General features: G+C 44.8%; 1 protein-coding gene and 8 non-coding genes across 9 annotated transcripts in view; 3 read left to right on the forward strand and 6 right to left on the reverse strand.

The window, feature by feature from the left end:
- LOC145335838 (putative G-protein coupled receptor 139) overlaps nucleotides 1–14,413 on the reverse strand; it is a 56,574-nt gene extending 42,161 nt beyond the window's left edge. Inside the window, exons 1-2 of the mRNA XM_080181563.1 lie at nucleotides 14,378–14,413; nucleotides 9,507–9,735 (exon numbers count right to left, since the gene is read on the reverse strand). Of these exons, the coding sequence (XP_080037689.1) occupies nucleotides 9,507–9,735; nucleotides 14,378–14,413 (265 nt within the window). The remainder of the gene's footprint in view (nucleotides 1–9,506; nucleotides 9,736–14,377) is intronic.
- Nucleotides 860–941, forward strand: trnas-aga (transfer RNA serine (anticodon AGA)). Its single transcript has one exon. It is a non-coding gene; the product is annotated as a tRNA-Ser (tRNA).
- trnam-cau (transfer RNA methionine (anticodon CAU)) lies at nucleotides 4,284–4,355 on the reverse strand. The gene has a single exon. It is a non-coding gene; the product is annotated as a tRNA-Met (tRNA).
- On the reverse strand, nucleotides 10,138–10,222 carry trnap-ugg (transfer RNA proline (anticodon UGG)). Its single transcript is given in 2 exon segments — nucleotides 10,138–10,173; nucleotides 10,187–10,222. It is a non-coding gene; the product is annotated as a tRNA-Pro (tRNA).
- On the reverse strand, nucleotides 12,925–12,996 carry trnad-guc (transfer RNA aspartic acid (anticodon GUC)). Its single transcript has one exon. It is a non-coding gene; the product is annotated as a tRNA-Asp (tRNA).
- On the reverse strand, nucleotides 13,632–13,703 carry trnaw-cca (transfer RNA tryptophan (anticodon CCA)). The gene has a single exon. It is a non-coding gene; the product is annotated as a tRNA-Trp (tRNA).
- Nucleotides 14,414–19,083: 4,670 nt separating the features above from the next.
- On the forward strand, nucleotides 19,084–19,155 carry trnad-guc (transfer RNA aspartic acid (anticodon GUC)). Its single transcript has one exon. It is a non-coding gene; the product is annotated as a tRNA-Asp (tRNA).
- A 2,480-nt stretch (nucleotides 19,156–21,635) lies between these two features.
- trnai-aau (transfer RNA isoleucine (anticodon AAU)) lies at nucleotides 21,636–21,709 on the reverse strand. The gene has a single exon. It is a non-coding gene; the product is annotated as a tRNA-Ile (tRNA).
- Nucleotides 21,710–24,493: 2,784 nt separating this feature from the next.
- trnap-cgg (transfer RNA proline (anticodon CGG)) lies at nucleotides 24,494–24,583 on the forward strand. Its single transcript is given in 2 exon segments — nucleotides 24,494–24,529; nucleotides 24,548–24,583. It is a non-coding gene; the product is annotated as a tRNA-Pro (tRNA).
- Nucleotides 24,584–25,101: the final 518 nt, after the last annotated feature.

Consider the following 25,101-nt stretch of genomic DNA (forward strand, 5'->3'; position numbering starts at 1 on the left):
TGCTGCGTATCCCTAATCAGATCACAACGCTCTAAGTGCTCATACATCCTATCCCTAAGAATCCTTTCCATCAACTTGCCCACCACTGACGTTAAACTCACTGGCCTATAGTTACCCGGGCTATCCCTCCTACCCTTTTTAAACAACGGTACCACGTTCGCTATCCTCCAGTCCTCTGGACCTCACCTGTGTCCAAAGAAGAGACAAAGATTCGCGTCAGAGGCCCAGCAATCTCATCCCTCGCCTCCCTAAGCAGCCTAGGATAAATGCAATCAGGCCCCGGAGATTTATCGGTTTTAATGCTACCTAAAAGCCCTAACACTTCTTCCCTCGTAATCGATAGATCTTTCAATTGGTCTACCGCTCCCTCGATGACCGGACGAGACATCAACCCCCTCCCCTTCGTGAATACTGACGCAAAATATTCTTTCAGGATCTCCCCCATTCCCCCTGGCTCTCAGCACAATTCCCCTCGTCTGTCCCTGAGGGGACCTATTGCTGTTTTTGATAAACGAGGGGATTAAGTGTTATGGGGAGAGGGCGGGAATGTGGAACTGAGACACAACAGATCAGCCATGATCTTATTGAATGGCGGGGCAGGCTCGAAGGGCTAGATGGCCGACTCCTGCTCCTATTTCTTATGTTCTTATATTCTATTCCCTAATTCGTTACTAACGAAAAATTACTGAGCTACAAAAACAAGTCTCTGACCCAGTCAGTGAGTTCTCCGTCAGAGACAAAGATACAAAAGGAGAGGAACAAATTACAGCTCACACACTGAGCTCTGTACAATAACGGTGCCTGATGAAGTTAGTATGAACGTTACTGAGGTAATTCTATTAGCGCAGTAAATGGCGGAGCTGCGATGGCCGAGTGGTTAAGGCGTTGGATTAGAAATCCAATGGGGTTTCCCCGCGCAGGTTCGAGTCCTGCTCGCAGCGATTATCATTGAAAGTGTTTGCTTCCGGCAGCCCCAGAGCCAGAACTCCTTCTGGTATTTTGGTGCCAAGTATGTGGATCACCATCATGCTTTCAGCTCCATGGCTCCGGGCCGAGTGCAGGAAGGTGAGCTTGAAGAGGACACCTGGGTGCCCTCGGGCTGGCATGGACAAGATAAGCCGAATGATTCAGTGCTGTTCCCTTTCTCTGGTTCCATGAGGGAAATCAGAATGTGAGCAGATTGAAAACAAAAGCATCAGGAGCGCAAGGACAAAACAAGGTCTCATTTAAGAGGAAGATTCTAATGGAATGACACACAGAACACAAGAAATACATTTCATCAGAATACACTGAATGATCATTTCAAAATGCTGCTTGGATGATATGACATCGTGTTCATTCAAACACATTGCTGCAAGCTGGTCATTATTGGGCGTTAGGAACTCCTGGTTATAGCAGATTGGGAATGGAAGGAGCAGCTTCACATCTGCACATTGACAGGTCAAACTGTGTCTCAGATTGACAGCTCCCAGGACAGGTTTTCCTCTCCTCTCGCTCTGTGCTGTGGATTCTCGGGGATTAGTTGGAGTTTCCCAGCTCAGTAACTGTGAAAGCCTCTGAGGCCGGCGATGCTCACAGTGTCTGTTCCACAGATTCAGGGGGCTGCAGCCAATCAGAGCTGTTCCTGGGTTAACCCAGAGCTGGTTCAAATGGTGATATTGTTCACAAGCTGAATTCTATTTGATCAGATGTAGATACAGATTGTGTGCACTCAGTCACTAAACAACAAGATCCCACCTTCATATAGAGTTGATGAGAGGGGATGGAGGGATAGAGTGAGTTGGAGCAGTGAGACATAGACCGCCAGACAATGCCTCAGTGACAGAAATCCAAGTAAATTCCGGCTTTATCCAGAGAGATTCTCTTTGAGAAACAGAAGCTGAAGTCTCAGTTCTCTGAAAAACATCAGGTAAGGCGATAAAGGAGCAGCGCTCCGAAAGCTACTGGTTTTGCTAACAAATATATCTGTTGGACTTTAACCTGGTGTTGTGAGACTTCTTATCACGAGGGCAGAATCAGTGGAGTTCGGATATCTCAGAGGATTGTTGGGTTGGAGATGACGAAAGGCAGGAAGAGCTGAGGACATGGAGGGATTTGGAAACACGGATAAGAATATTAAAACTGAGACATTGCTTAACCACGAGTTTGTCACTGAGCACAGGGTTGATGCATTTATATATTTGGAGTAAATTCTGATTTAATGATGAGAAATCAATTAGCAGCTTCCTGGACACAGCAGCACAATAAATCGGATCAGAAGCGGATCACATGGTCCCTCAAGCCTGCTGCTCCATTCAATAGGATTATATTATAGATTCACCAACCACAGAATCTTTACAATGCAGTAACAACCCATTTGGTGTTATTGAAACAACATTCTATCTAATCCCACTCCCCCGCCTCACAGCCCCGAGACCTGACTTTGGTTCTGACCTTTGCTGATTTTGCACATTCTCCCCCGTGGGTTTCCTCTGGGTTCTCTGGTTTGCTCCCTGGTTGAAAGATGTGCAGGTGAGGTGGATTGGCCATGTTAAATGTTGCTTTAGTTTCCAAAGATATGTACATTAGGCACTGAATCGTTGCAGTTTTGATACTTATCTTGAATATTTTCCCCTGGTTCTTGATGAACTCTTGACTGGAATATGAAAACTTCTATCATTGAAACCCTACAGTGCAGAATGTGGCCATTCGGCCCATTGCGTGTGCACTGATTCTCTGACCTATCCACTCAACCTCACATATTTACCCCGTTAATCCTCCTAATCTAAACATACTGGGAGACATTCGGGGAAATTTAGCATGGTAAGTCCATTTCCCCTATCAATGGAGTGTGGGGGCAACCAGAGCACCCGGAGGAAAGCCAAGTGGGCACAGAGAAAATGTGGAAAATACACACAGTCACTGAAGGCCAGAATTGAACCCGGCCCTTTTACTTTTCATTGTCTCTCTATAATCTTCCTACCAGAATGAATCACTTCACAATTCTCAGCTTTGAATTTCATCTGTAACTTGTCCACTCATTCCGTCAACTTGTCTCTGTCCTTTTTACAGTTTTACACTATCCTCCTCAGAGTTCACAATGCTCCCAACTTTCACATCATCCACAAATTCTGAAATTGTGCCCTGCACACCATGACCTCGGTCACTAATATATCCTGGTGCATGTTCACAGTATCTACAGCTTGTGTGCAGATCAATGTGATTTACTGCAGTTTGAGGGTGAAAACTGAAAAGCGGAGCCAATGCAAATGTTTGCATATTCCACAAAATTGTTATCAAGTAGCTTTGTTATCATCGTTAACAGAAAATAGCAAAGATTGGATTCGATGCATCAACCTCTGAATGATCAGTCCAGCACACTTCCGCCGCGTCACTTTGCTCTGGTAAATCCAGCTTCCCGCTGCTGCCTATCAATGTCGCCATTCAGATATTCACTTCCACATTGTTGTTTAACTCCAGCACGAGTGTGAGGGAGCTTCAATCTGGCCACACAATTCCACTGCAGAACACCAAGAATGCAATGGACGGAAAAGACACGCACAAAAACAGCAAAAGAGACTGTTTGTAAATGAGTGACGACAGACAAAGGTTCCGGGAAACCAGCAGGACCCGGAATTGATCACTCACATGTTAAATTAGTTTCCTGTTGCAAATATATTCTTGTAAGCATATTTCCTGCTGTGCAGCTGTCCTGCTTTGAACTATTGCTCAAAGATGTTCACTGTTGTTGTGTAAAGTGTTTCACTGTTTGTAAATATATTTCCTGCTGTGCTCTATGATATAGAGGGTTACAGCATGGAAACAGGCCCTTCGGCCCAAAGTGTTCATGCTGCCCATTGTCTTTTTCCCTCGGAGTTATTCCCAATTATCCGTGTGTTGCCAATATCTCTCCAGACCAATCTTACCCGGGTGACTGTCTCAAATGTCGGTGAGTGTTTTTTTCTTCCTGCTGTTGTGAAATATGCTGCCCTGTTGTTGTGTTTCCGGCTCTGGAAATATTTTTTCTTCTTTTCTGTTCACATATCGCCTTCCCTTGCAAACATGTTCCCTGTTGTGTAAAAAAGATTCTCCGTGAGGACTTTTTTTGTCTGTAAATTGTTGCATGTTGTGTTAAGATGTTCCCTCTTCTTGTGTAAGGCTCTGGTTGCAGAAAAAGCCATTTACTCCAGATCGAGGTTTTTCGGGGAAAGGGGAAGCCAAATAACAGTTTGTGTTCTCCAGGTAAAAGTCACAACTGCTTCACAGTTACCGTTAAGTTGTTTATTCATCAGTATGAGCAGGAATAGCAGAGGATGGTTTCGATCCATCGACCTCTGGGTTATGGGCCCAGCACGCTTCCGCTGCGCCACTCTGCTACGGCAAGAATTTTTCCCTGCTGCCCATCAATGTAGTCAGACAGATGGTCACTCCTCTATCCTTTAATCGGAACACCAGCGTGAGGAGGCATCACTGCATCACACCGAGAATACAATAGACAGAGAAAACACACAATAGCAGCACGAGAGACTGTTTGGACACATGGAACGACAGACAAAGTGTTGGGAAACCGGCAAGATACGGAATTGGAGAGTCGATCACTATTTTAAAAGGAATGTTCTGTTGCAAATACGTGTTTATAAATATATTTCCTGCTGTGTAACTGTGCTCTCTGTTGTTGAGAAATGTTTTCTGCTGTTGTCTAAAACGCCTTCCCGGCTGTGTAAATATGATCCATCTTGTGTCAATATTTTTAAAATACTCTCTTAATATATGTCCTGTTCTGTAAACGTGTTCCCTGTTACATATGAACATAAGAAATAGGAGCAGGAGTAGGCCATCTCGCCCTTCGAGCCTGCCCCGCCATTCAATAAGATCATGGCTGATCTGAAGTGGCTCAGTTCCACTTTCCCGCTTTCTCTCCATAACCCTTAATTCCCTTGTCTATCAAAAACCTATCTACCCGTGTCTTAAATATATTTAGCGAGGGAGCCTCCACCACTTAAATGGGCAGTGAATTCCAGAGATTCACCTCCCTTTGAGTGAAGAAGTTCCTTCTCAAATCTGATCTAAACTGCCCCCCAACCCTTATTTTGAAGCTGTGCCCTCTAGTCTTGCTATCCTTTCTGAGCGGGAAGAATCTCTCTATCTCTATCCTATCTATCACCTTCATTATCTTATATGTCTCTATAAGATCCCCCCGTCATCCTTCTAAACTCCAACGAGTACAGACCCAGTCTATCCAGTCTCTCTTCATAGGCTAACCTCCTCATCTCAGGTCTCAGCCGAGTGAACCTCCTCTGCACTGCTCTGTTGTGTCAAAATATTCTCCGTGAAGATGTTTTCCGTTTTGCTAATGTTAATTATCTGATCTCATGATGTTCCATGTTGGGTTAAAATGTTGTCTGTTGTGTTAAGATCTTCTCTGTTCTTGTATAAAACTTTGGTTAAACTGGAAGTGGATAACGATCGCCCAATTTCGACTGCCTTTTACCCTCTGTTCGGGAATGTGATTGGGTGATTCATATTGTATCCAACACATGGATGTGAGTGAGATTTGTTCTGTGTCTCTCCGTCTCCGGTTGTAGTTGCGAGTTTTTATTTGTTTTATTCATTTCGAGAGGTGGGTACCACTGACTAGGCCAACGTTCATTGCCAATCCCTAACCGGCCTTAAGTATGTGGTGGTTTGCTGCTTTCTTAAACTGCTGCTGTCCCTGAGGTGAGGGAACAACCACGGTGCTGTCAGCCTAACAGCGGAGAAACAGAAGCTGCAGTCTCAACTCTCACTGATTTTGTAGCAGAGACAAATTAATAATCCCACACTCAGGAACAGTGCTGCATTTTGACAGAAGAGATGGGGAAAGGCAATAGAAACTGAACGGTCCAGTTCTGAGCAGTGTGCAGGCTCAGGGGGACCTGAGGGTCAGAGAGATCATTGAAGGAGAGAGACGATTTTAAGAGAGTCGTCAGGAAGGCGGATTGGATGTTTATCTTCATAACTGGAGATACTGAGTATAAAAACTGGGAAGTTCTGCTCAATCTTTATGAAGCCCTGATTAACTGTAGCTGGTTTAGGATTGCCCCCAGACCCGGTAACCAGACTTTACAAAGTGTGTGAGAGTCCTTATGAAGGGGGAAAGGAGATTTACTGTTTTGGATCCAGCAGTGAGGGATTTTAGCTCCAAGGTATGGCTGGATAACTCGGAGTTTCTCTCTGTGCAGCAAAAGGGATTGAGTGGCGCTGGAAGAGAGGTGGAAAAGAGTAGAACATATTGAACTAAGGTTCACAGGGGGAAGTTCCTGCATTAGCTGCTAGCAGAAGGATTTGAGGACAGGCATTGAAGATTGAAGACAGGAAGTGCAAGAGGCATAGCATCCCGACAGTGCGGAAGGAGGCCATTCGGCCCAGATATTCTGCACCGACTCTCCGACAGTGAATCCCTCCCTGTCACTCTACGTAATTACTCTGCTAATCCCCCTAACAATAAGGGTCAATTTAGCCTGGCCAATCCACCTAATTTGCACATGGTTGGAGATGGGAGGAAACCGGAGCATCCGAAGGAAACCCACGCAGACACGGAGAGAGCGTGCAAACTCTACACAGACAGGCAGCCAAGAATGTTAGAAGTGGACGTTAGAATTCGGGTGTTGACAAACTCTGGGGATTCCACTTCAATTTTTTGGCATCCCGAATGGAGCAACAGACTTTGCAGCAAATAGTTTAATAAAATTCTGTGGAGGAAAATCTAATCTCCTCAGGAAGAGGTTTAATAACGAGCTGAGTGAAGTGTTTCTGTTTACAGGGATGAAAGGTGATGTCACTGGGCTGGTAATCCAGAGACCCGCACTAATCTTTGGGGACACGGAGTAAATCCCACCACGACAGCTGATGAAATTTAAATTCACTATTTCATCAATTTGGAATTGAAAGCTCCTCTCAGTAATGGCGGCCTTGAAACTACCGGCGATTGTTGTTCACTATAATCTGGTTCACCGGTGCACTTTAGATAAATAAGTCTGGCTTCCTTAACTGGTCTGGCCTAAATGTGAGTCCAGACCCAGAGTAAGAGGGTGACTCTTACCTGACCTCTGAAATGGTCAAACAAGCCCCTCTCAGTTGAAGGGCAATTAGGGAAGGGCAACAAATGCTGGTCCTGCAGGCGACACCAACAGGACATAAAAAGAAGAATCATTGAGCAGAAAGAGAATGGCCTGGTAACGGACTGAGAAACTGGATCCTTCTTCTCCTGTAATAACAAGGCTGAGAGATGGGCTGATCCTGGGCTTTAAATTCGTGAAAGATTTTCAGAAAATGTCATTTCGATAAAACGGGACCAGAGATGGGCAGATAAGAATATATCTCACTCATACATGCCATTGATGGTTGGTGGTTTTAGCGCAATGATGTACATGTGACCAGTGTATCAGCGCATCCTCAGAGTGTGAGGGAAATTCCATCAGTAACGCTTCCCCGACATCCTCCAGATTGAAGCGAGGCAGCATTCATGCTGATGACTGAGAGGAGCTTGAAAATGGGCAAAACCTGTCCCCCAATCCACAGCATACTTTTTTACCAAGCAAAATGGCGGCAGAGAATACAGTAACAGGGAAGAAAGCTCTGTGGGCCGAGAATGGTCCTGTTCACTCACATGAAGATCTATAGCAGAAACCCACGGCCCTGAATTGTTTGCCCCTCTCTGGTCTGTGAGCTTCGCTCTATCTGAGTGTGCTGACATCTACCGGCCGCAACCCAGAACTTCAACAGAGGGAAGACATTCACATCAGGAATGCAGGAATCGGTCAATATGAAGAATTAATGCTGGGCTGTGATAAAATAGACCTCGTAATTTAATCATAAATTCCACTAGACAAATTACTCTAAAATTATCATTGAGTTGGCAGCATTTGCAATTTGCTATTGGCTAAAGCGTTGGCATTTGGCAGTTGTCTTGTTGTTCTTGGGGTTTGATTCTCGCTTGGGGTAGAATTATCGTGCTCGAGGTCCCAGGTTCATAATCCCGGACAAGCCCAGCCACCGTTTATTAAATCGGGAGCAGGTTTGAGCTCTCGAGAATTCCCTGCAGTGAATATATCACTGCAGAATACAAGAAGAAACGATCACGTGATTTAAATTTCAGTTGACCATCCAAGAATACGAGACGGGAAATTTGCGAAGAAACGAGAAAGAATTTTGGGCGGCAGGGAGGCACAATGGTTAGCACTCCTACCCCACAGCGCCAGAGTCCCAGGTTCAGTTCCTGCCTCGGTTCACTCTGTGCAGTTTGCACATTCTCCCCATGTCTGCGGCGGTATCCTGCCGTAACCCAAAGATGTGCGGGCTAGGTTGATTGGTCATGTTAAGTTGACCCTCGTGTCAGGGGCATCATCAAGGTAAATGCGGGTTACAGCACCACGGCCTGGGTGGGAATGTGGTCGGTACAGACTTGATGGGCCAAATGGCCTTCTTCTGCACGGTAGGGATTCTATGATTGGAGACGATTAGCACAGCTGTATTTAATGGAAAGCTGGGGAAGTGTTGGAGGGTGAATGGATTTCAGAGACAAAAAGATAATGTTATATGAAATAGTTTGGGTGGGGGATCGTGTCGAGCTGTTTATTAATTAGCAAAAAAAAGACCCGATTTCATTTAGGTAAATTATTTATTGAATTGTCCCAGATCTACAAAGTGGCTCAGAGACTGGGAGACAAACAATCAATCCGCAATCACAGTGTGAACAAAAGACAGAGTGATCCAGAATGAATCATTCACTCATACACACCCATAGAGACTGACAGATAGACAATGAATTACACACTCAATTCCTGCATCACACACCAAGTGATACAGAATGGTTTTCACATCCATACACACAGAATAGTTACAGCACAGGAAAAGATCATCGGGCACTTTGTGTCTGGGAGTTGTCATCTCTATAGAAGCTCAGCTATCGCAGTCCACAGCTGAAAACACGGCAGCAAAATTTGCAGAAGACACAATATATGTCGCAAAGTAAATTGTGGAGAGGACGTAAGGAGCTTGGAGATAGTTACAGAAAGGTTTTGTGCATGGGTAGAAACCTGGCAACTGGAATATATGCGAACTTATTCATTTTGGCAGGAAGAGAACAAAACCAGATTATTACTCAATTCTAGAAGGGCTGCAAACTTCCCCAGATGCAAAGGGATCTCGTTGTGTTCGAGTCACAAATATTCAGTATGCAGGTACAGCAAGTAATAAAAAAGGTTAATGGAATGTCTGCTTTGTTACAGACATTTGACCATGTAAGAAAATAATGTTATGTTTCAGTTGTTTGGGTCATTAGTGAAGTATCTCGAATATTGTCTGAAGTTTTGGTATCCATATTTAATGAAGGATGTAAATGCGCTGTAATCGGTCCAGAAGAGATTGTCAGTTTGATAACTTGAATAGTTGGACAGTGTAGAGGAGATTTACCAGATTGAGAAGAGGAAAGGTTCCACAGACTGACTGGGAATCTCTGCACCGGAGATACTCCGAGTGGGAGGTACCTTGTTCAAAGCACATCAGATCTTGAATGGTCTTCACAAGTTGCGCGTGGAAATGATGTCTCTTCTTGTGAGTGAATGCAGAACAACGCACACTTAAAGAAAACTGAGCTTCCTCTTTTGGGATGGTGAATTCTGTTCTCTCGGAGCGTTGCGTGACTTTGGAACTCTGCCTCAGAAGGCGGTGGAGGCGGGGATATTGAACACTTTTATTCCGGAGGTGGATAGATTCCTATTTGGCAACAGAATCAAAGGTTATCGGGAACAGATGGAAATGTGGAAATCGAAGCACAAGCAGATCAGCCAATGGCGGGGCAGACTTGTGGGGCCGAATGGCCTTCTTCTGCCCTTATTTCCTCTGTTCGTGTGTCCTTCTCCTGATTGTGAATTTCCCCTCAATAGGACTGCTGAAACTCACCAATACTCACGGTTCACTCGGCACCGGAATTAAACTAAAACATGGAAAAATTAAAACCTGACTGGGATTCCCAGTCCTGTCAGACTGTATGGTTGCTTTCCGAGTTCTGCAGAGATATTTTCTCTGCAATGAGTTCCCGGGAGGCAAACACTGCTTCGTCTTTCACTCATTGTCGCCATCTTCATTGCAAAGAATTATCTTTTGAAAAAGAATGCAGGGCTCGTCCGGGATTTGAACCCGGGACCTCTCACATACTAATATTGCGCCCAAAGCGAGAATCATACCCCTAGACCAACGAGCCGCCCATGGCAAGCAGCCCCCTGAACTTTTCAAAGTATCCCAAAGTTAGGCAATTTTTTTTTGACAACTCAGAGATTTATTGAACAATGTTCCATTTCACTGTCTGTTTTGATGAAGCCATGATGTGCAGTTGCCGGCGTTGGATTGGGGTGAACACAGTAAGAAGTCTCACAACACCAGGTTAAAGTGCAATCAGTTTATTTGATCGTAAACCCACAAGCTTTCGGTGTTTGCCCATTCATAAGAACATAAGAACATACGAAATAGGAGCAGGAGTAGGCCATCGAGCCCCTCGAGCCTGCCCCGCCATTCAATAAGATCGTGTCTCAGTTCCACATTCCCGCCCTCACCCCATAACCCTTAATCCCCTCTCTTATCAAAAACCTATCAACCCGCGTCTTAAATATATTTAGCGAGGCAGCCTCCACCACCTCAACGGGCAGAGAATTCCAGAGATTCACCACCCTTTGAGTGAAGAAGTTCCTCCTCAACTCCGTTCTAAACCGCCCCCCTTTATCTTGAGGCTGTGCCCCCTAGTCCTACTGTCCTTTCTGAGCGGGAGGAGTCTCTCCACCTCTATCCTATCCATCCCATTCATCATCTTATACGTCTCAATGAGATCTCCCCTCATTCTCCTAAACTCTAACGAGTACAAGCCTAGTTTATTCAGCCTCTCCTCACAGTTCAACCCCACTCAACTCCGGTATCAGCCTAGTAAACCTCCTCTGCACTCCCTCCAAGGCCAAAAGATCCTTGCGTCATCACCCGACGAAAGGGCAAACCCCGGAAGCATGTGAGTTTACTATCAAATAAATTGATTGGACTCTTACCTGGCATTCTGAGACTTCTTACCCAGTCAAAGAAGGCAGAGGATCACACTGGAAGGATTTGTTTCTGAATAGAGGGCTGTGGCAAGTGATGTTCCTCAGGGATCAGTGCTGGGACCTTTGCTGTTTGTAATGTATAAATTATTTGGAGGAAAATGTAACCGATTTGATTAGTAAGTTTGCAGACAACACAAACAATGGTGGATTTGTGGGTAGTGATGAGGGCCATCAGAGGATACAGCAGAATATAGATCAATTGGAGACTTGGGCAGAGAGATGGCCGATGGAATTTAATCCGGACAAATGTGGGTTAATTCATTTTGGAAGGTCTAATACAGATAGGAAATATATAGTAAATGGCAGAACCCATAAGAGTATTTTTAGCCAAAGGGAGCTGTGTGGACAGGTACACAGGTCACTGAAAGTGGCAATGCAGGTGGAGAAGGTAGCTCCGAAGGCACACGGCATGCTTGCCTTCATCGGCTGAGACATTGAGTTTAAAAATTAGCAAGTCATGTTGCTGCTTTATAGAACCTTACTGAGGCTGCACTTGGAATTTAGTGTTCAGTTCCGACCGCCAAACTACCAGAAGAATGTGGAGGCTTTGGAGAGGGTGCAGAAAAGATTTACTAGGATGTTGCCTGCTAAGAATGGCATTAGCTATGAGGAATGGTTCGAGAAACTTCGTTTGTCCTCCCTAGAACGAAGGAGGTTGAGGGGCGGCTTGCTAGAAGTCCACAAGATTACGAGAGGCATGGACAGACAGAAGCTTTTTATTCCCCCTGGGTGAAATAATCAGTCTCTAGGAGGCAAAGGTTTAAGGTGTGAGGGACAAGGTTTAAAGGAGATGTATGAGGCAAAGGGCGCTGGGTGCCTGGAACTCTTTGCCACGGATGTAGTGGAAATGGATACGGTAGTGACTTCTTAGCGGTGTATTGACAAATTCATGAATAAGATGGAAATAGAGGGATCTGGTCCCCGGAATGGAAGGAGGGTTTAGATAAGTCGGGTAGCATGATCGATGCAGGCTTGGAAGGCCGAAGGGCCTGTTTCTGTGCTGTAATTTTCTTTGTTCTTTGTTCACCCAGAGAAAATCCACGTAAACATGGGGAAACATGGAGACTCCACACAGACAGTGACCCAAACCGGGAATCAAACCCGGTTCCCTGGTGCTGTGAGGCAGCAGCAGCTTCCTATCCACCCTGTCCATTTCTTATCCACCTCAATCAGGTCTCCTCTCAGCCTTCACTGCTCTAAGTAAAATAATCTGATCCAATCCAATCTCTCTTCATAGCTCAAATTCTCCATCCCAGTCTACGATCTGGTCCCTGGGAAATGGACACTGCACCCTCCACAGTGCAATCAAATCCTTACTGTAGTGATTTGACCAGAACTGCACACTGTCCTCCAGCAGTGGCCTCACCAAAATGTTGTCCAGCTCGAAGTGAACCTTCTTGCTCTTACAATCATGCATTAATATTCCATTCCTCACGCTGCATGAATTTTCACAACTCACAGACTCAAAGGGATTTCCAATATTGGAAAACATTGGAGGTTTCCTTTGTATTTTCAGGGATTTGGAATCAGTGGATCATCCAAAAATAGAACTGAAAAATATGAAATCACAGCATTTATTGACATTGTGCTAATGTCAGGGTAATATTCAAGGTGTTGACTACGTGGCGTCGTCACGTCAAAGGTGAGCCAAAATGCTGTTGAATTGAACGAACGTTGATCTCGGGTCACGAAAAGTTTCCGAACAAATGTAAAGATTTCCATTTTCGAAAGTTTCAATTCTTGACAGTCTTTTATTTTTGCCGTTTTCAAAATTAGAGAACAACACACGTACAATTTTACATAATAAAATTGCGATGAACTCCCCGTCGGGGAATTGAACCCCGGTCTCCCGCGTGACAGGCGGGGATACTAACCACTATACTAACGAGGAACTGACCCTGTAATTGACGGAACGCATTGTACACTTGCCACTTACACTTCCGGAACGACAACTCACTTCTGACGAGATCAGTTATTTTCCCCAATACGGAGAACCATTTAATGCAGCAAACAGCGGCTTCAACGCATTAATTAAGACTTTTGGATTAGCAGGAAAGAGAATGAGATGGATGCATGAAGAAAAAACACAAATCAGGTGGAGACAGAAAGGTGCGTTTGCCGTTCATATCAAACCGCATGTTCTTTTTAATTTTGGAGGAAAGACGGGGTGTCTTGAAGTCTGAACATTCTGGACAATCTCAGCTGGTCTCTCGCCACAGATGATGTCAGACCTGCTGAGTTTTTCCAGCATTTTCATTTGTTGTTTCAGATTCCAGCATTGGCAGTATTTTGCTTTTATCTTGTCTCGAAATGTGTTTTTTTTTCCCAAACGGCTGGAAGTTTCAAAGTGCTTTACAGCTGAGATACATTTCTTTCATTATATTGTCTTTTTATTGCCCGAGGCACAGGCGCAAGTTGAGCAAATACATAAAGTATTGTATCGATCATCGTTTTGAAATTCGTCATTTCAGGAACAATAAACTTTATCCAGATCCAAAACCCGAGGACGGATGAATAATTGTTCCTTGAACCTGACGTGATTTGAACACACAACCTTCTGATCTGGAGTCAGACGCGCTACCGTTGCGCCACAAGCTCACAGACCTTACGGGCCTTTTACATCTGTGTTGTGTTTGGTGAATTCAAAAACCAAACAGGGAATTGTCTCCCTCTTTACTTTCTCGGGATTTAAATAGAATGGAAGGGTAACAACGAAGCAAAATTAACGAGAAAGTAGAAACACAACATTATCCTACAGGAGAAATGTGTTCTTTGTTCAAGAGGTGATTAGAAAGGGCATTTTTGTATGACGAGGTGGCCCAGTGGTGAAGGCGATGGATTGCTACTTCATTGCGTTCTACACATTTGGGTTTGCATCCCATCCTCGTCGGAAATACGTCTTCACTGCCCCTTTATTGGGGGTAAACTCAGTGTGTGGGGATGCGGCATGGGTCGGATTGCTGTTGGTGTAGTCTCGATGGGCCGAATGCCCTTCTTCTGCACTGTGGGGATTGTTTGACTTTCGGGGCGGCAGTTTCACTTCTCTGAAAGCATTGATCCACCAGTTCCTTATCTAAAAAGCCGACTCCAATGAGTTCCTGACCACAATCTTTGAATATCTCACCAGATAACGATGAAAAGTCCAACATGTCATTCTTTGCGCCGCAGCTGCAGCATTTATTCCCCATTCCCATAGAACATTACAGCACAGAAACAGGCCTTTTGGCCTTCCCTGGCTGTGCCGAACCATTTTTCTACCTAGTCCCACTTACCTGCACTTGAACCACATCCTTCCGCACCTCTCTCATCCATGTACCTGTCCAAGCTTTTCTTCAATGTTAAAAATGAGCCCGCATTTACCACTTCATCCGGCAGCTCATTCCACATTCCCACCACTCTCTGTGTGAAGAAGCCCTCCCCCCCAAATATTCCCTTTAACCTTTCCCCTTCACCCTTAACCCATGTCCTCTACTTTTTTTTGCCTCCCCTCGCCTCCGTTGAAAAAGTGTATTTGCGTTCACTCTATCTATACCCATCAAAATTTTATACACCTCTATCAAATATCCCCCCATTCTTCTAAGATCCAGGGAATAAAGTCCTAACCTATTCAAGCTTTCTCTGTAACTCAGTTTCTCAAATCCCGGCAACATCCTTGTAAACCTTCTCTGCACTCTTTCAACCTGATTAATATCCATCCTGTAATTAGGTGACCAAAACTGCATGCAGTACTCTAAATTCGGCCTCACCAATGTCTTATACAGCCTCACCATAACATTCCAACTCTTATACTCAATACTTTGATTTATAAAGGTCAATTTTCAAAAGCACTCTTTACGACCCTATCTACCTGTGACGCCACTTTTAGGGAATTCTGTATCTGTACGCCCAGATCCTTCTGTTCTCCTGCACTCTTCAGTGTCCTATCATTATCCTTGTATGTTCTAGCTTGGTTTGTCCTTCCAAAGTGCAACACCTCACACTTGTCTGCATTAAACTGCATCTGCCATTTTTCTGCCCATTTTTCTAGCTGAAGCAAATCCCTCTGTAAGCTTTGAAAACCTTCCTCACTGTCCACTACTCCTCCAATCTTTATATCGTCAGCAAATTTACTGAACCAATTTACCACATTATCATCCAGATCACTGATGAGCTTTTGGGGTTTGCCCCTTCGCCAGGTGAATGGAGAGGTCTGGCCTCAGACAGAGCATATAACAGCACAGACAGTTTACAGATTACTGATTAGAATGCGAACCTTTACACCTAACCTGCAATTCAAGTCTTAAAGATGCCGAAAATGTGAGTGGAAAGAGCATTATGCATAGGTTAAAGAGATGTGTATTGTCTCCAGAGAGCACAGTAATTGAAGGTTTGCAAACCCAGACAAGTCACAGGGGGTTACAGATAGGGCGACATGAACCCAAGATCCCGGTTGAGACCCTTCCACATGTGTGCGGAACTTGGCTATCAGTCTCTGCTCAGCGACTCTGCGCTGTCGTGTGTCGTGAAGGCCGCCTTGGAGAACGCTTACCGGAAGGTCAGAGGTCGAATGCCCGTGCTATAAGGCAGCAGCAGCTTCCGATCCACCCTGTCCATTCCTTATATACCTCAATCAGGTCTCCTCTCAGTCTTCACTGCTCTAAATAAAACAGTCTGATCCAATCCAGTCTCTCTTCACAGCTCAAATTCTCCATCCCAGACAACGATCTGGTTACTGGTAAATGGGCCATGTTCTGCAGTAATATATTCTCTGCAATGATTTCTCGGGAACTCTAATCAGCTCCTGATTTTAATCATTTTCGGAATCTACTTTGGAAAAAAATAAAAAATAAACCCTGGGTTCGTCCGGGACTTGAACCCGGGACCGCTCGCATTTTAATGCCGCGACCCTAAACGAGAATCATACCCCTAGACCAACGAGCCAACCGCCGAAGCTCGCGCAATGAAAATATTTTTTCAATATCTCCCACAGATTATGAACCATCTTTTCGTAACAACATTGTAAAATCAGGAATGTTCCCGAACAATGTTCCATTTCACTGTCTGTTCTGGTGAAGATCAGAAGCAGTGATATCAGTTTTCACCACTCCCCAAGTCGACCTGTGGTTGTAACTCGCCAGTCGCGTCGGTAATCTCATTCTGACAGCCGGATTTGATTGGATTTGATTTATTTTTGTCACATGAAATAGTACACAGTGAAAGGTATGGTTTCTTGCAGACAAAGCATACCGCACATAGAGAAGGAAGGGAAAAAGTGCTGGATGTAATACCACCTCATCTTTCCACAAATAAGGGGACCAAAACTGGACACAATATTCCAGTTGTGACTTCATCAACACAATTGAAACAATATTTCTCTACTTTCTTACTCCAGTTCTTTTGCAATATATGCTTACATTCAAATTCCCTTTTAAATTATACATTTTACCCGCATACTGACTTCCTGTGATTCTGGACATAGACAGCCAGATCCCTCTGCCCAGACAGATTTTGAGACTGCTTTCTAGAAGGATAATAATTTGCCTTTCGCATTTATCCACATTGAACTCCATCTGCCGAAAGCTATCCAATTCTCCGACTATATCGAGATCCATCTGGAATATTTTTACATCCTCTTCACCGCCTGCTTTCCCACAAATTGTGTATTATTCACAAATGTTGTCCTGTTACACTCTGTCCCTGCTTGCAGATCATTGATATAGATTGGGAAGAGTTGAGATCCGAGGACTGGCCCCTGTGGCACCCCGCTTGTTACAGTTCGCCAGCCTAAGAAGGATCCATTTTTCCCCCATTTATCCCGACCCTCTGCTCCCTGTCAGTCAGCCAATCCTCAATCCAATCCAGTTCTCTCCGCTGACTCCCAGACACCAGAACATTTCATGGGAAAACTCTGACTGCTGTTACCTACAAAAAAGTACGTTCCACTTCTTACATTCCCAACTCAGTAACACCTCCAGAAACAGCTCCAAAAAGAATGAACTGAAATGATACAGTTTAATGGGGAAAATCAGGTCTGTATAGCAGCGACACGGCATGTGCTTGTGGCGCGACGATAACGGGACTTACTCCCATATTATGAAAGTTTCGTGTTCAAATCACGTCAAGCTTCTGGAGCCTTTGTGCAGTTGGTTCCTGGATTTTATTTCTGGATAATGTTCCCGAAATGATCAATTTCAAAAGCATGATTTAAATGATATTTTAGGAATACTCCATGTTTACAGCCTCAGTTTATATTTCTTTCCACAGTTTTATATCGGAGCGATGTTTCAGGGATGTGATGTGTCCATTGCTTATAAAATCAAAGCAAACTCCACAGTCCCAGATGAATCACGGTGTCATCAAAGAGGAGAACTGACTGGCGGTGATTTAACCGAGGATTCACACCTCAGGCCAGGAGCAAGGCTGAGAACGCAGCCTTCATAAATAACCTCGATATTACGTAGAAGACAGGAGCGAGAGGAGGCCATTTGGCAATTCGATCTTTCTCTGCTATTCATCACGATCATGGCTGATCGTCCAATCAGCAGTCTAATTCTGCTTTCTCCCCATATCCTTTGACCCCATTCGTCACAAGTGCTAAATCTAACCGCTTCTTGAATCCATTCAATGTTTTGGCATCAACTACTTCCTGTGCGAATGAACTTCTCAGGCTCTTTGGGTGAAGAAATGTCTCCTCATCTCCGTCCTAAGACGGGAATGAAACCCGTGCTGAATAAGATGCCCGACCCACTGAGAGAAACCTGCCGCCCAAGGTGACACAAATCAACAAGAGGGTGCAAATTTACTGCCAACGAAACCAGGATAACCCCTGGGGCAGCAGCCAAGTGCCCCACTTGGATGTGAATGCGAATATCATAGCAAAGGGTGGCTTTAATCCATCATCTTCGGGGTTATGGGCCCAGCTCGCTTCTGCTGCGCCACTCTGCTCTGCACACACTTGCTTTCTGCCTTTTATCAAGAACACAAGGGTAGGGAAACTCGGCCGTTGTCAGAACTGTCTCTGAGTTTGGAATTCTGTCTGTATTTGTCCAGCTCTGGGATTGTTGGATGGGACTCAGGTCCAGGACTCTGGCTGCGGTTGAAAAATGGATCGAGACACGTTTTAAATATAATGAGGATGGAGATGGAATTCAAATCGATTTGCGCAGGGCGGGTGTTCGTTGAGTGAGTGGATCAGAATGGCCGGAAAGTTTAAGACGCTGTTTTCAGGCATCACATTTCTCTGAAATCCCAATCCTGACGGTGATTTTTCCGTATCGAGGCACCATCCAATCCCGCGAAATCTTTCAGCTGGAAGCACAAGGGCAGCAGATGCAGAGAAACAAGGACCACCTGCAAGTTCCACTCCGAGAGACACACACCATCCTGACTTGGAAATATATCGCCGTTTCTGTGGCTGTCTCACAATCCTGGAACACCCTCCCTAACAGCACAGTGTGTGTACATACACCATATGGACAGCAGTGGCTCAGGAAAGAACTTACCACCCAATTAATACTAGATAAGGAATGCTGGCCCGGTCCGCGACAGCAACATCCCGTGAAAGGAACATTTTGAAAAATCATCTGTGTCGGAGTCGGGGAACATCTGACCTCAGATTAGAAAACTATGTATGTCAATTAAATCCTGAAGGCGGATACTTTATACCAGATGTCTGTCTGACACCATCTGTGGAGAGAGACCAGCTGAGATTGTCCAGCATGTTCAGACTTCAAGACCCCGCCTTTCCTCCAAAATTAAAAAGAACATGCGGTTTGATATGAACGGCAAAAGCACCTTTCTGTCTCCATCTGATTTGTGCTTTTTCTTCATGCATCCATCTCATTCTCTTTCCTGCTAATCCAAAAGTCTTAATTAGCTGTTTGCTGCATGAAATGGTTCTCCGTATTGGGGAAAATAACTGATCTCGTCAGAACTGAGTTATCGCTCCGGAAGTGTAAGTGGCAAGTGTACAATGCGTTTCATCGACCTGTAGGCCAGTTCCTCGTTAGTATAGTGGTTAGTATCCCCGCCTGTCACGCGGGAGACCGGGGTTCAATTCCCCGACGGGGAGGGTATCACAAATTTATTATTTCAAATTGTACTTGTGTCGTTTTCCAACTTTGAAAACGGCAAAAATAAAAGACTGTGAAGAATTGAAACTTTCGAAAATGGAAATCTTTACATTTGTACGGACACTTTTGGTAACCTGAGATCAACGTTCGTTCAATTCATCAGCATTTTGGCTCACCTTTGATGTGGCGATGCCACGGAGTCAACACGTTGAATATTACCCTGATATTAGCACATTGTCAATAAATGCTGTGATTTCATATTTTTCAGTTCTATTTTTGGATGATCCACTGATTCCCAGATCCCTGAAAATACAAAGGAAACCTCCAATGTTTTCCAATATTGGAAATCCCTTTGAGTCTGTGAGTTGTGAAGATTCATGCAGCGTGAGGAATGGAATATTAATGCATGATTGTAAGAGCAGGAAGGTTCATTTCCAGTTGGAAAAAAATTTTGGTGAAGCCACCGCTGGAGGACAGTGTGCAGTTCCGGTCAAATCACTACAGTAAGGATATGATTCCACTGGAGAGGGTGCAGTGTCCATTTACCAGGGACCAGATCATTGCCTGCGATGGAGAATTTGAGCTATGAAGAGAGTCCATGAAGACACCATTCACTGTCCTATTCTCATCAACCATCTTCGTCACTTCCTTGAAACACTCGATCATGTTCGTGAGACAAAAGCTCCCCTTTACAAAACCATGTTGTTTCTCACTGATATGTCCACTCATTTCCAAGTGGGAAATACCCTGTCTCGACGAATTCTCTCCAATAATTCCCCGACCATTGATGGAAGGCTCACCGGCCTGTAATTACCTGGATTGTTGGTGTTACCCTTCTTCAACAAAGGAATAACATAGGCGATTCTCCAATCATCTGGGACCTCCTCTGTACCCAGTCAGAATGCAATGATTTCTCTCAGGCTCCAACAATTTCCTCCCTTGTCTCAGTATTTGGGGTATATCCCATCAGACCTATCTTACCGACCTTAATATTTCTCAAGGGCACCAATATCTTCTCCGTTTTGATTTCAACATGACTCAAACCACCTGCACATCCTTCCCCAGACTCATCATCATACACGTCATTTTCAGTCAACACTGACGCAAAGTTCTCATTTAATACTTCACTCATTTACTCTAGCTCCATGCATAGATTCTCTTCGTTGCCCTTGAGTGGGCCGACCCTCTCCCTGGCTATCCTCTTGCTAGTTATGTATGTATAAACAGCCTTGGGATTTACCTTAATCCTGCTGGCCAGTGTATTTTTCGTGGCCACTTTTAGCCTATTGTTTCATTATGTTTTTATCTTCCTCATTAGGTTAAGGAGCGGCGCTCCAAAAGCTCATCTTACCAAATAAATCTGTTGGACTTTAACCTGGTGTCCTGCTGCTACTTAATGTGCCTCCCCCAGTCCCACGTCGGCAACTCCACGTCTGTCTGTGAGACAATGGAATTAATACTGTATCTGTCATCCATGATCTGCATACACATTTGCTCCTCTATCTCTTTCTCACCACACTTCCCTTTTTCCTTCTCTATCACTTCTGATCACGTTGTATTGAATAGTAATTGCCTGGTGTTCTATGGGACTGATGGAGTCACTCTGTCCGTGGTACTGTTGGGCACTCGATGTGTATTTGCCAGTTAGTGGGAGCTGAGAGTGACTGCGAGGTTCATTCCCTCCCTGCGATGCTCTGTCATTTTGGGATTAATGTTGTAACTGTTCTTCTCGGTCACTATATGAGGGGACTGGGTTTACTTTTACCTATCAGTCTCTGCAACTGCCTGTGGGATTCATCCTCTAATTGTCAGTCTCTGGCTGTGTAAATCAATGTGTACTCTTTAAATATCAGAGAAGAGAGAAAATTACAGCATAGGACCAGCCCTTCAGCCCTCTGAGCCTCCGCCGACCATGCTGCCCATGTGAACTAAAACCTCCTTTCAGTCTCTGGCACTGAGCCTGCTTTCTGCTCAATGGGCCGAGTGTTGGCGAGTGGAATTAGTTGGGCAGGCCAGGGCATTTCATGCATCACTGTAGATTCGATGGGCCAAAGGGCCTCTTCTACACTATCCTATTCTCTGATACAGGGCCTTACAACCCAAGCTTGGAAAATTATGTATTCATAGATAATGTATTTTGGGTGGATGTCAGTATAAACTGCAGAAATTTGGTTCATGTCTTAAAACTCACAGTTTGTTTTCCCCGCATAGAATTGTTGATATTTCAAACATTTGAATTTGTTGTGAATGCTGAAAATGTAGTGACTTTTAGAACACTTCATAGAATCATAGAAAACCTGCAGTGCATAAAAAGGCCATTTGGCCCATCGAGTCCGCACTGACCACAATTCCACCCAAGCCTTACCCCCATATCCCTACGTATTTGCCCCTAATCAAAACATCTCAGGACATTCAGAGGCAATTTCAGCATCGACTACCGTGCCGCCCAATATCGTTCAGTTTGAGGGAAAAGGTAAACTGGCCCGTACGGGGATTGAACCCACAACCTTGGCGTTATTAGCACCACGCTCTAACCGACTGAGCTAACCGGCCACACCCAAACTCACCTCCACGGATGGTTATCGGGGCAGCACGGTAGCATAATGGTCAGCACTGCTGCTGCACAGCTCCAGGGACCTGGCTTCAATTAGAGAAGTTTGCACATTCTCTACGTGTCTGCGTGGGTTTCCTTCGGATGCTCCAGTTTCCTCCCACAGTCCAAAGATGTGTGGGTTAGGTTGATTGGCTGTGCTAAAATTGCCCCTCAGTGTCCTGAGATGCGAAGGCTAGAGGGATTAGCGGGAAAAAATGTAGGGATATGGGGGTAGGGCGTGGGTAGGATTGTGGTCGGTGCAGACTCGACAGACCTCGATGGGCCTCGTACTGCACTGTAGGGTTAAAGAAAAACACTTGTCAGAAACATAGTGTGATTTCTATATGTGTGTTGCCTGATGTTGTTGTTGCTGTTCTTGTTTTTTTCATATTGTGACTGTGTTTTCTCTGTCTGGCAATGAAGATAAATAAATAAATGCCTCATGATCGAATTGAATGGTAGAACAGAGTCAACGTGCCATTTGCAATTTCTGTTCTTAATTGCTGTGTTCTGGTGACTGGAAGAGACGGATCGATGGATACTGAGGGAAATAAGGGTGGAAATTGCAGAGGCAATGGAGGCAATTTCTAACCCAGCTCGTTATATGGGCGGTGCCAAATGAGTGGAGAATTGCAAACGGTAAAGACACCTCTTCAGAAATGGCTGTAAGAATCAGTCCAATGAGTTTAATATCAGTTTAATTGTTGGGCCGAAGAGCCTGTTTCCTCTGCTGTGTTCTTCTTTGTTGTTCAATATGTAATATTCTCCAAATAATTACCCGAGGGGGGAAAAAAAAACACCCACCTGTGCTGATGCACAACAATTAAGGAAAGGCCCTCAGTAATCCCATAGTTAATCAACTTGATCGAGATTTTCATGAGGGTAACGGAAAAGGCAAAGATTCAAATCCCATTCCTGGCAGTGTTTGGGGGAGGCAGTGGCAGTGGACAAGTAATCCAGAGATCCTGGGTAATACTCTGGGAAGCTGGGTTCAAAACCCAAAAGGACAGATGGTGAAATTTTAATTCAAGGCAAACCCTGAATTAATTATCCATTTTTATAAAACCACATGCAGTTTACTAATGTCCTTCAGGGAACAAAATCTGCAGGAGGAGGGTATTTGAATCAGCAAGTCCAGAGGTAACAAAAACATGGATGAGGGTTTCAGGTACAGTTGAGATCAGGTATTATCAACAATGTGTGAAGTTACACAGCTGGAAACAGGTGGCCTTGGTGCAGGAACAGATGTGTGGTCAGAATCTCATTTCCAGGTGGAATGATGTGCCAAGGTTATATGAGTTTTTTTCGGCATCGACAGTGACCAGGGAGAGTGATGGAGTCATTGACTGGGAATGGAATTTGTGGTGGGACCTTTGGTCTTCCAGATGTTTAATGGGGAATTGTCTGCTTATCGAGTCCAAGCTGCTGGATAAGCAATCTAATAATTTAATGAGTGGGATTGGTCCTGAGAGCTGACGGTGAGCTGGAACTGGGTATTATCAGCTTACGTGTGAAAACTAACACTTCTTCAGATTATAACACCGAGAGGTGAGGTCTAGAAATAGGAGGGGGTCAAGGTTAGATCTTTCAAAGGTTCGGGAGGTAACAACACAGGAGGGAGAAGAGTGACCATTGCGGGTGATATTGTGCCACTGACCAGAAAGGTAAGAATGGAACGAGGCGAGTGCAGTCTTCCCCAGCTGGACAACCATAGAACATAGAACATTACAGGGCAATACAGGCCCTTCGGCCCTCGATGTTGTGCCGACCGGTGGAACCAATCTAATGACCCTCTAACCTAAACTATTCCAATATTATCCATATGCCTATCCAACTGACCATTTGAACGCCCTTAAAGTTGGCGAGTCCACAACTGCTGCAGGCAGGGCATTCCACGCCCTTACTACCCTCTGAGTAAAGAACCTACCTCTGACATCCGTCCTATAATTATCACCCCTCAATTTAAAGCTATGTCCCCTCGTGTTAGCCATCACCATCCGAGGAAAAAGGCTCTCACATGTCCACCCTATCTAACCCTCTGATCGTCTTGTATGTCTCAATTACGTCACCTCTTAACCTTCTTCTCTCTAAGGAAAACAACCTCAAGTCCCTCAGCCTTTCCTCATAAGACCTTCCCACCATACCAGGCAAAATCGTGGTCAACCCCCTCTGCAGCCTTTCCAATGCTTCCACATCTTTCTTATAATGCGGCGACAAAAACTGTACGCAATACTCCAAGTGCGGCTGCAACAGAGTTTTGAACAGTTGTAACATGACCTCACGGCTCCGAAATTCAATCCCTCTACCAGTAAAAGCTAACACACCGTACGGCTTCTTAACAACCTTTTCAACCTGGGTGCCAACTTTCAGGGATCTATGCACACGTACAGCGAGATCTCTCTGCTCGTCGACACTACCAAGAGTCCTTCCATTCGCCCTATATTCTGTACTCCTGTTACTCTTACCAAAGTGAATCACCTCACACTTTTCCGCATTGGTCTTCTACACTTTGCTCAATCTGTTCTTCAGAACAATCCTTGAACTGATGTGATGGGAATTTCTTTCGCTGAGAGAAGCTACAATCCCAACATTGAACATCCTGTTGAATATTCAGGGTCTAAGACAAAGAGGATCGCATTTCCCCCTGAATCTGCTGTGTTTTTCTTCAATGTTCCATTCTAATGACAGTCTGACAGGATAGCTAGTTAACAGAAGTTTATCCGCTAAATTATTCGAACGCCGATGGCTCGTTAGTCTAGTGGTATGATTCTCGCTTCGGGGATTTCGCTGTCTGAATTTGTGAGAGGTCCCGGGTTCAAATCCCGGACGAACCCTCACCTGTTGCCAGTTTTGTTTCCAAATGTTGGTTGTTTATTTCGAAAAAAAAACACGTTTCGTTTTCGATGGCGGGATTTACATGTCTCCAGATCAGGTTTGAAATCCAGCAACACATCGCGACAATTTTCTCAATGCTGCAAACCAAAAGTTTTCAAGAATGTTCACCCACGGAACCAGACTGGAAACTTATCCCAATGAATCAATCAGGGCTGTCCATTGCTTGTCGCGTCAGGGATTCTTGCATCGTGTGTTCAGTTGTATTTTGGTCAGAAAGAAATTGCAGTCTGACAATGCTGTTGGGGGGGGGGGGGGGCGGGGGGCAGGCGGGGGATGTTGGGTGCGGTGGGGAGGGGGGGCGGGGGGGGGGCGGGCAGGAGGGGGAGGGGGGGTCACAGTTTGGTTTTGAATTGATTATATTTTAACTATGTCTCGGGCGTTTCACTGAGCAGGAAGTGAATCTTTGTGAAACTGTTCGATATTCCACTCCAGAGGTAATTAACTCAATGAAGAGGAG

The sequence above is a fragment of the Carcharhinus amblyrhynchos genome, unplaced genomic scaffold (assembly GCF_965287045.1).
Source record: "Carcharhinus amblyrhynchos unplaced genomic scaffold, sCarAmb.v2.hapA scaffold_42, whole genome shotgun sequence".
Lineage (NCBI taxonomy): Eukaryota > Metazoa > Chordata > Chondrichthyes > Carcharhiniformes > Carcharhinidae > Carcharhinus > Carcharhinus amblyrhynchos.